An 11,169-nucleotide genomic window follows, 5' to 3' on the forward strand; every position below is an offset into this window, starting at 1 on the left:
TGTCTCTTCCTTCATGTCTTCAGCTGCCCTGCCGAATAAAGGCCTAAATTGCCCAAAAAAATAATAAAAAAAGCAAGCAAAAAGTTGACTAGAACACATCTAAAAGACGCAATTATTAGACATCCAGAAGACGTCCTCAAAGGAGCCAGAATGAAAGGCTTTTTATACGTCTTTTCTGGACATTGTATAGACGTCAACTAAAGACGTGCCACAGACAAACAACAGTTTGACTTCAGGCCTGTCTCCGCCCATTATGACGTTTTCAAGGTGTAGTGCAGGGAAACATGATCCGCCGTGAGCACGGTATATTTTATTTTGAAAATTAATTTATTTTGTTGCTGTGCGCGACTTCCTGTCCCGCACTATCTGCCCTGTGCTGAAGTGCTGCGGAGCTGTCCGGCGTCCGGCAAAAAATAGAAGCTCTGCGTAGCTGGGACGCAGTCAGAATGCATCTGTTCTGCAGTCAGTGGAAATACACACATTGACTTTAATGGAAACCTAATGAAATCGGTGGAAATCGAGGATTATACAGCAGCAGTCACTGTGGTGCTGACAGTAATAAATACATGGAATACACGCGCATTACAGTGCTTTACTTTTCGTAGCTATATGAACAAATGGTTCATGGGAACAGCCATTTAAAATTGATCTAATCTTCAAACAAGTCCTTCCTCTCTAAATCACAGAATGAATCATTGGACAGTACCTTTCAAATTAAATCAAATTAGTTTGTCCTCTAGCGTTAGGTTTTGGTTAGGCAACTAACCCTGTGTGCCAAATACCCTGAAATGTACCCCTGGAAGGACGTGCAGAGGTTTTTGTGCAGTGGCAGAAATGAACGGACACATTTTTGAATGGCACTTTGGTTTTAACAGAAGAATAGGATATTTCCAAACAGCAGATCAACCTTGGTCAGGGAACAAGACCTGATTTCACAGTGATTGAGATCAGGGATTTACACGGTGAGAAGATTAGCTTTTTCACAGCTGTAACAATAAAACTGTGTCTAAAAGGATTGTGACACTTGATTCCAGTATCCGTATGGGTACGTTTGAAAGGTCAAATTCATTAATTTTGAGATGAAATGACGGGACTAAAGACTTTGGGGGTTGTGGAAACTTAGATAATCTGTTTAGACATTGGACTCATTGCCTCGTGGTTGTATTTTATTTTCTCAGAGCTCCATAGGTTTTACTTATCTCCTGATTGGCACTTTTTAAGCTGTCTCATCCAGGAATTTAACATTATGCTTCTGTTGGACTCATTTCAGGGCCATTTAAATACACTTTTCACCTAATTTACAGACACGTTGGGGCGGTTAACTTTGTGCTTTCCCCTCGATACCATCGTCTATATGAAGTGATGCTGGAAGTTTCACAGCTTGCAGATCAGTCTTCCTTTTGTGCTTCCCCTGACTGCAGTTTTCAGGTTAATTTAAGTCTTTTGTGTGACCCCCCCAGAGCATTTTCTCCAGGTGGTCTCGGCCCTGCCCCAGCTCTTCAAACACTAAAACCACACGCCCAGCAGCGAGGAAGCGTGCCTTTGGTTGAAAAGCAGCCATTGTCTGCTCAGATGATTGCGAGTCATTGTACTGGGAGCACAAGCCGGGAGTCAAATGATGTGATGTCGCAGAGAGACGTCCATTGTGGGCCGTATAAAGCTGCGGCAAGGAACGGCGGCCCTGGCAGATACCGACTGTTGGACGTTCAGGGGGAGTTTTGCATGAATAGTGGACTAATTCAGTCAGTGGCGACGAGGTGATTAGCATTTTGAGTGGATTCACCGCCGGCCGGCTCTGTCCCATTCACAGGGGCCAATCTGTGAGTAGCCAGCAGAATCTCTCGGCGGTCCGGTTTGTTTGGGAGGAAAAGGTCACGCATCAAGGCTATTTAACATATTTGGGATCTATACATGTTCATGGACTAATTGATGATTTTGGTTTCAAGCACATAAGGGAAGAACAATCTAAAAGTGTTGTGAAGGTAGTCCATCCAAATCCCCACATTTGAAAAGATATTTTTTCATATGTCACCTAATGTTGTTCAAGCCAATTGCAATAGTTTTGAAAACCGATTTTTACAACCGGCAAATTGGCCATTTTGTTGAGACTTACACAATATGTACAAAATGCCACTATTAGTGAAATACTTGAGTGCTTGATTACCCTGCGACTGGAGATCAGATTTATTATTTTTATCTCTCTCTCTCTTTATATATATATAAATAAAAGGTTATTTTTTATTGCTCATGTGGGACTATTGGAGAATGACAATATAATGAAAAATCCTCCCAAAACATTGATACAAACTGTAGCCTATGTAAATTTAACAATTTAATTCCAAAATGCACGGTTTAACAGAGAAATTTAAACTGGGAAAACAAGGAGGGTGTGTCTGCTTTTTTTGGGATAGTACATAAATAGTATGTCCTTGCTGAAATACTGTCACGGCTGGCATGTTTTTTGTTTTTTTTCCTTCTCTCCAGTGAATGCAGCAGTATGGAAATTCAGAAGCAGAGTATAAAATATACACAGCACATTTATTTTCTGGCTTTTCCTACAGTAATGAGCGGAATAGACAGCCAAGTTGTTTTTGGCAATTTTAACCATCAACATACAGACTTTATATTTCAAACAACAAATCGCACCGTTCTTGAGTCTTTGCTCCTAATAAGCCTGATTTGTTGTGGTGTTCAAGTCCTCTCCCCCATCGAGCAGACAGATGGTGATATCCATGAAAACATGCTTCAACTGAGGAATTGAGCCAGGAATCTGCGTGTGCGTGTGTGTGTGTGTGTTTGTGTTAAGCCTGCCTTCAAACATTTCTCTCTACCTGCTGAATGAGTGTTTACCTACAGCTCTTAATCACTTTCTGCACTACAGCATTGTTGAATACATAATTGTAATTCGGCAATTACAGCAATCTACAATCTACCGTTGCTACGGATGCAGTTTTGATCAATTTGAGACTTGGTCCTGAATCACCCTGTTGGGGTCCAATTCACAATGCAGCCTTGGAGTCCCTTCACACGGAGCCCTACGGATCCACGGATTTCTGTCAGTTTACTTAAAGGAAATATGATTTGCTGATGATACAATGTTTTACGTTACACACTATCTACAGCCATTTGGAAACTGGTGCTAGCTTTTCTCCTATTTTTTGATTACTTAGTAATCAAAGTATATATATATAATATAATATATAAGTATATTTCAGTCAGCCAACCCATATGTAATGGTTGTATTATTATTAAAGGTTCATTCCACCCAAATTACATTAAAAAACTCTCTCGTTTATCCATGGTGGGGGCATCAATTTAGGCGGACAGTTTTAGTTTTATTTCAACAGATTTTGAGACACTGAATCTGAAAACCTCTTTTTGTGCTGAATCTTGAGCACCCCCAAGCAAAATTTACAAAAAATGTGAGGAACCATAAAGAACTGGAGTGCTTCTTGGAGCTAGCGGTTGTGAAAAAAGATGGTGCTCTTTGTTCAGGGCAGGAACAAATCCAGATTCAGATTAATATTATTTAAACAGAGACAATGCACAAGATAACATTAACCTTGTATAAGAACAAGGAGAGATGCATTGTGCCAGGTTGTAGCACAAGTGCTATTTTCTGCCCGTAGTCGTTCAAATTATATCAACTTTGACCTAGTTGCTGCTGACCTTTCGAAAGCGCAACCAATGAGAACAGCATGCCGTTAACTAGCAACGGGAAATAGCTTCCTTGCCACCAGTGACGGACTGGGATCAAAAAAACGGCCCTGGCATTTGCAACACACCGGACCTATTTTTGTCAATAACCTAGCTTGGAAATAAGTAACTCTTCTATCTATCTATCTATCTATCTATCTATCTATCTATCTATCTATCTATCTATCTATCTATCTATCTATCTATCTATCTATCATTTGTGGCTGCATGCATAACATAACTTATCAAAATTAACATTATCAATAGTGGCCCATAGGGGGGTGGCCCTTCTGGCATTTGCCCAAATTCCAGATGGCCAGTCCGTCTTGCCACCCTTGATGCCGAATACCTGCACTGCACTTTGCTCTCTGCGCCCTGACTAGCGGTGTGCAGAGAGCAATTCGCTTATCATGCGTAGGCGGCTTAACAGATATTTTAATTTCCTCTTGCTCTTGGCACGTCATCTGTGGAAGAACTTGCTTGCATTCCTAACTAGAATTTCTTGATCTGATTGGTGAGAAACGAGATGTGCCGAGAGTCTCTGTGGTCCAGTATGACCAAGTTTTACTCTTGCATTTCTGCAAAGGCTTTGGCATCTTTCTTCAGATGAACATAACAGATTCAGACTACTGTTAAATTTCCATCTCTGTAGCGTTTGAACTCACATTTCTGTTTTCCTCTCCTCATGTTTAAATCAGCTTAGCTTGCTCTGAAAGAGGACTACACCATGATGGGAGGCTCTCTATGGAGCACATGCAGGTTTAAGAGAATACATAAAAAATAATGGGAGATGTTGCATAAAAGCATGGCTACTCCACATAACTTCAGTGAGCTTCATCTTCTTGTTATTGGTCTCATCTCTTATGAAAGTTCATGCCGAGATGTCAGATTCTGCTGAGAGGCTGCTGGTGCATTAAATCATTCATTTTTACCACAATATTTCATTTATATCTATCTATCAGGAGCTTCCAATGTGCTCAAGACATCATTTGGTCTTTTTATTTTTTTGAGGTGATTGCTTCTTATTGTACTTTTGTCCTCATGAATGGATTGTTTCTATAATACTAAATAAATTACATTTTCCCCTTCTGTTTCAGAGGCCAGAGATCCAAAATGGGAGGCAAGCTCAGCAAAAAGAAGAAGGGATACAATGTAAACGATGACAAGGCCAAAGAAAAGGACGCCACAGCAGAGGGGGCCTCTGCCGAGGAGAGCGAAGCACCGAAGGACAACAAAGACGAGGCCCCGGCTGCCGCCGACACTAAGGAGGTAGCAAACGACACGGCGGCCAAGGAGGCGCCGGCAGCAGACGCTGCAGCGCCCAAAGAGGAGGAAAAGAACGCCACTCCCGCCGCAAAGGAGCCCGAGAAGCCTGCCGCCAACGTCGAGCCCAAAACAGAGGCGCCCAAGAGCGCAGAGCCCGCCAAGGCCGAGGAGAAACCAGCCGCCGCCGCGGCCCCGGCCAAAGAATCGGCCCCCGCCGCCAAGGAACCCGAAGCTAAAGCCGCGGCGGCACCTGCCCCGGCGGCAGAGAGCAAAGATGAGGCCGACGCCAAAAAGACTGAGGCCCCCGCGGCACCAGCAGCCAAAGCCGAGGCGGCCCCCGCTGCCTCCCCTGACCCCAAGCCCACAGAGGCGGCGGCGGCGGCGGCAGCTCCCGCGCCAGCAAAGGAGGCCGCCGCAGCCCCTAGTTCAACACCAGCCGCCGAGCCTCCCGCCAAGGAGGCAAACGCCACAGAGGCGCCAAGCAAGGATCAAACCGTAGCAGTTCAAGATTAATGGACAGCTTCTTTTCGGAAATGAAAAAAAATAAAAATTTAAAAAAGTACCTAACTCAACGACGATGAAGATTAAAAAAAAAAAAGGGAAAAAAATTTAAATTAACTAGCCCACCCATATTATGATGATAACAATAATGATAATAATTGTAATGATAAAGATTTGATTGATTGATTGAGGATGGAGGACTGGAGAAACCACATGGGGAAGTTTCCCACCGCTGCAGATGATTATTGCCATTATTATTGTTATTATTTTATTCTATTTTTTTCTGCTGTAGTATTTGAACTTTGATACGAGTCTGTGTCGGCCACGCGCCTCGCCATTCCACATCCATCATCCCCCCCCTCCTTCACATGTCAAGACGCTGACCATGACTCCCATCTCGGCTCAGTAGGCCTGCGTTCAAACATTCTAGCATCTGTGGATGCTAGAATATCAAAATTTTGGGGGAATGGGACATAGAGGAGTGGGGGGGTGGGGGGATGTTGAGAAATCACTTTACCAGCTGGACTTCCCATTGAATCTGTCCACTCTTCAGCCCTCCCACTTCCACTCATCCTCCTCCTCTTCAGAGTATCATGCTCTCCGCCTGGTACCTACAATTTTTCTTAGACGTGAAATTGTGGTTATGTCCCTTTTTTTTTTTTTTTAAACCTATCCCCCCCCTCACTTTTTTTCATTATTGTTGAGTTGTGTTGCTACCCATTTTACTCTTGGGGTTACACGCCACTTTCTCTGTACGGCTAAAAAAATGGTAAGACTTTAAATCTTTTGTGAGAGCGAAGAATGCTCAGGCTTTCTAAGACATTTCGGAGGTTGAGAAAGGCTGGCTTTTGCAGAGCAAAACACATTCTTAGACGTATATACGTATTCGTGGGAATTTTTCAGATAAACTTCTAGATTTTGTACTGAAACCCTTAGGTATATTGTAAGTGAACTAAGTGGTTTTTTAACATTTGTAATACGCTTATAAAGTCTGCAAAAGCCGCGCTAAAAAAGATCTCAGTGTTTCTTAGAAAGTCTGGTAGAAGTCTCCGATCCTCCAACGTAAATCTGATGACAAATTTTAACAGAATAGGAAGATTTTTGTTTCAAAAGACATATCTACTGCTGACCTGGGTGAGATAGGCTAGAGTAAGTTAGGTTTTGCTTAAGAATACCAAGTTGGTGACGTTTACTGCATCATTGGGGACGTCAGGAGTTAAGCTCTTTTCTGTGATTGTCTTCAGTTTCCGGACTGTATAGCTGGAAAAAATAAATAAAAAATGACTCAAATCCTTCACTTGCTAAAGTAAATGTTCCACAAAGTAGACATATACTAAGATATACTGTAAGTAAAAGTCCTACTTTCTACATTCTACTTAAGTCGAGGATTAGCAGCAAAATATACTTAAGAAACGAAAGTATATTGCAAAAGTATTCTGATATAGTGGACAGTGATGGAGAGTGTTAACACGTGCTTACCACATGTTGCATTTGTAAAGAAAATCACAAAATGAGAGGAAAAACCCTCAAGATTTTGGAATTCAAATTTTGCGGGGTTTTGCGTACGGAAAAATGTACGCACGCCAATTCGTACGATATTCTACGAAATGAGGCGGCCGCCGGCCGGTCACGCAACACCGGCTACAGAGCTCCGCAAGATGACGTCGTATCAGCGGCAGTTGCCAGTTGAGTTTAGCTGACAAAAAAAAGGTGACTGTGAGCCGGGTACGGAGCAACCGCGAGCTGCCGGTGGTTTTCGGGCGGACATTACAGTTAAGTTCAGCCGACAAGAAGTGAGCGTCAAGCTGCGACGACGAAGTTTTGGCACCAAAACAACTAGTTTTGGTTTAAAAAACACTCCCGACGAATGAAAACACAGGTTTCGTGGGTGAAAGTTTTTTTTGTTTTTGCCAAGAAGTGAACTCCAGCCCCAGCTTAAAAATCGCTCTGCGTTACTTTTTGTAGCATTATGTACAAATGGTCCATGAGAACAGCCCGATTATAGCAGCAACATCAGTACAGCAGTCTGTCCCGTGGAGCCGACCTCACCAGTTTGGTATCGATGCAGCTGAAAACACCCAGGTCTGTAAAATCCGTGTAGCTCCGTGACTCTCAGCAGTCTGATCCCCGTCAGCAAACCTACTCGATCTACTATGGTCCGTGTTCCTGTGGCAGCCGTACGCGACACTATCATTATGGGATGTAAAAGCCTTGCACATAAAAAGGGAGCTTCTGATTTTGTCATTTTTCACCCCTCATGCATTTATCCTTTGCTTTTTTTTTTTTAAATATATATTACGTATCTGTACATACATGCAGCGGTGGAAGAAACTTTACTCAAGTTTAAGCAATATTACTCCATGGCAGCTCTGTGTAGTCGCATATGCTTCAGTAGAAAAGTATCCAAGATAAAAGGACAGACAGGGAAGAAGAAGAAGAAGAAGTTGACTGTTGTCAAGCTTCAGGATGAGAAGAAAGGAGCTTTTTATACGAGCTGAAAAGGGAAAAGAAGGAAATATGTATTGTCAGATTGAAAGAAAGGAGAAACAGAAACAAGGAAAGAGGCGACAGAGAAAAAAAAATGAAAGAAGTCAACAAGAAATGAAAGATGTAAAAAAGGGCAAGAAATGTGATATTTCATAATCTTATCTCATGATTAATGGAAACGTTTTGAACGTAAATGTCGCAATTTTAAAAAACACGTTTTTAACGTTGGTTTGGTCATGATTAGGTACAAAACCTACTTGGTTAAGTTTAGAAAAAGGATGGAGATTTGGGTTAAGTTCAGACGTTACTTTACTTACGGTTACGTATGTATCGGAACTTTTACAAAAACATAGGAGAAAGTCCCTCTAAATTTATTGAAGTGTTTCACGAAATAAGGTCGAGTAAAGTACCAGCACCCTAAAATTGTATTTAACTTGAGTGCTTGAGTAAATGTACTTTCCTAGTTTCCACCTTTGCATATATGTAGGTAAACATGTATATATTTAAAATCACCTCAGCCATCCATTTTTACAAACTTTTCAGTTTCATCCAACTGACACGCAGCGTTTTCCTCCCAGCACTTGTCAAACTGTAGCAGAAACGAACACTCGAGGAGCGCTGTGTGCCACTTGGTTCAGTTTTCTTCCTCTCTTGACTCAGTAAATTGCATGTCTGTGGTTGGGTGAACCTGTAGTCCTGTCTTTTTGGTCAAGTGAAAAAAAAAAAAAAAAAAAAAAAAAACTTATTTCTCAGTCTGCATCCATCGCAACTACAGTTGATATTCTCATTCTCATTGTCTCACCACTGCTATATTTCCACACCACACGTTCATTCAAAAACAAAAATAAAGATGATATGGAAAATTGATGCATTCAAAATTATATGTACTTGTATAAATGGTGCAACAGTAATAAAATGTAAGAAATTGACTGAAACTTGAGGATTTTGTGCAAGTCCACTTTTTGTCACGCACTCACGAGTTAACAAAACAAATATTACTTTTTATTTAAAGTATGAGGTGCAATTCTATAGGTTCTCTTTGGTCCATGGTCAACAAATCCAATGAAAAGACCAAAACTAAGCGTTAGTCTGTTTCGATACTTTGTGACTTAAAACAACTACAGATGAAATGATTAGTTGATCAACAAAAAAAAAAAATCAGCCGGCCTACAATTTGATAATCAAGTTGTTTAATGCCTCCCATACACTAGAAGACATCTAAAGACAATAATCTCATATCTAAGGTTATCTAAGACTGTCATAATATGTAAAGACTAGGGATCTTACAGGGTCACACATTGCAACATTAGCCAAGCTAGCTAGCTATTGCTAGCGTTAGCTGGTAATTTAAGGGAAAGTTTGCAGATGTTGTGTTCTGCCGTACATGCAGATGAATGTCTCCAGTACCCCGAGGTCTGCATTTTATCTGCCGGTAAAGCTCCCGTTAGGATGAGTCGCTTTAGAAGGGTTGAAAATCAGCAACTTTCCCTCCTTAGCTTAGCGCGGCAACCATAAACAACACTGGCTTAAGCCGTTTGCTGTTTCCTGTTTGGTGCAGGAAGGAGCACGCCCATTGGTTGTTGACAATGTTTACAGGATTTAACTTCACTACCGATAACACTAACGACAATATCAAACACGTTTAATTTTATCGGAACGTCCAGACGGGAAAAAGACTGGTGGCACTGAGTTTTATGACTTTATTGAAGACAGGAGAGGAGGCTTTTTAAAGTGCAAAACTTGTGCATTTATTAACCAAACAACACCAAAAACATACTCAAACAAAATATAAAAAAGTTATTCAAACAAAGGCAAAATACCCTCCAACAAGCAACCTCTCAGCAATCTGCCCATTCCTTCTCCTGACCCCCATCTCCTCAAGCCTTTTTAACCCAGCCTCACCCAATTGGCCCCTACCACCTGTACCGCTGGGCAGAGGGTGAGCCAAATTGAAGAAAAAATTAAACACTTGAATGAGGAAAATACCATTCCATATGGATAAATGTGATTGCTGACATTCCTAGTTATATATATATATAACTAGGAATGTCAGCAATCACATCCACCCAACCACAAGCACCAACAAAATATAAAAATGTCAATTGCTGCAAAAACTGTTTTATCTATTATTCTATACTTTAGGATTGCCCATCCCCTCCCTACAGAAAGGACCTAATGAGGCAAACCTGCATGCACTCTCCTACTGAAAAGGCCTATATGTCAAATGATAAAGTAACAAATAAACTAAAACAATAACCTACAACATTACACTGAAATTAAGGATTAAGCAGACACAAAACAGTATTAATTTTGGAAACAGGGCCTAGCGAAAGGGGAGAAAGGCAGCCTTTTCACAATGAGAAATGAGTCTACGACAGTGGAATCACTTGAAAAGCTGTTCAGTGTAAGGTCGGCATAAGTCATTTTTCAAGCAATGAGGAATAAATGTGAGGATTTGCAGCTTTTATCTGTTTTATATCATTTTAAACTACAGATAAAACCAGAAGAGCACATCTCCAACACATCCTAATACCTAAACATTATAAGACGTCCAAAGACTGCCAAAACGACACGTACAACCGTTGCCGCACATAGACGGTTTAATCTCAGTGACTGTAATCATATGACCATTTTATAAACGTAACGGGCAACGTTTTAATCAGTAGTAAACATTGTGAAAGAGAACTTTAGGCGACAAAAAAGTGCTCATATTATGCTCATTTTCAGGTTCATAATTGTATCTCCTCTTTTCACCCTGTGTATTGAGCTCCTTGTTTTAGCTACAGAGTGAGACATCTCACTTCTGTTCCATCTTTGTTGGGAGTCGCACATGCTCAGTAGCTAGGTAAGGACTACTCGCCAGTCAGAAGCAGAGTATGAGGGCGTGCCCTGACAGTACCTAGATAAGGACTACTAGCCAGTCAGAAGCAGACTATGAGGGCGTGCCCCGACAGTACCTAGGTAAGGACTACTAGCCAGTCAGAAGCAGAGTATGAGGGCGTGCCATGACAGTACCTAGGTAAGGACTACTAGCCAGTCAGAAGCAGAGTATGAGGGCGTGCCATGACAGTACCTAGGTAAGGACTACTAGCCAGTCAGAAGCAGAGTATGAGGGCGTGCCCTGAAAGTACCTAGATAAGGACTACTAGCCAGTCAGAAGCAGACTATGAGGGCGTGCCCCGACAGTACCTAGGTAAGGACTACTAGCCAGTCAGAAGC

The 11,169-nt window shown here is 41.6% G+C and overlaps 1 protein-coding gene across 2 annotated transcripts in view; it reads left to right on the forward strand.

Moving 5' to 3' along the window:
* basp1 (brain abundant, membrane attached signal protein 1) overlaps window positions 1-8,890 on the forward strand; it is a 61,349-nt gene extending 52,459 nt beyond the window's left edge. For both annotated transcript variants that reach the window (XM_028594248.1, XM_028594249.1), the window contains exon 2: window positions 4,794-8,890. In XM_028594248.1, coding sequence (XP_028450049.1) covers window positions 4,810-5,475 — 666 coding nt within the window. In that variant the 5' untranslated portion in view covers window positions 4,794-4,809 and the 3' untranslated portion in view covers window positions 5,476-8,890. The remainder of the gene's footprint in view (window positions 1-4,793) is intronic.
* Window positions 8,891-11,169: the final 2,279 nt, after the last annotated feature.

The sequence above is a fragment of the Perca flavescens genome, chromosome 12, assembly GCF_004354835.1.
Source record: "Perca flavescens isolate YP-PL-M2 chromosome 12, PFLA_1.0, whole genome shotgun sequence".
NCBI lineage: Eukaryota > Metazoa > Chordata > Actinopteri > Perciformes > Percidae > Perca > Perca flavescens.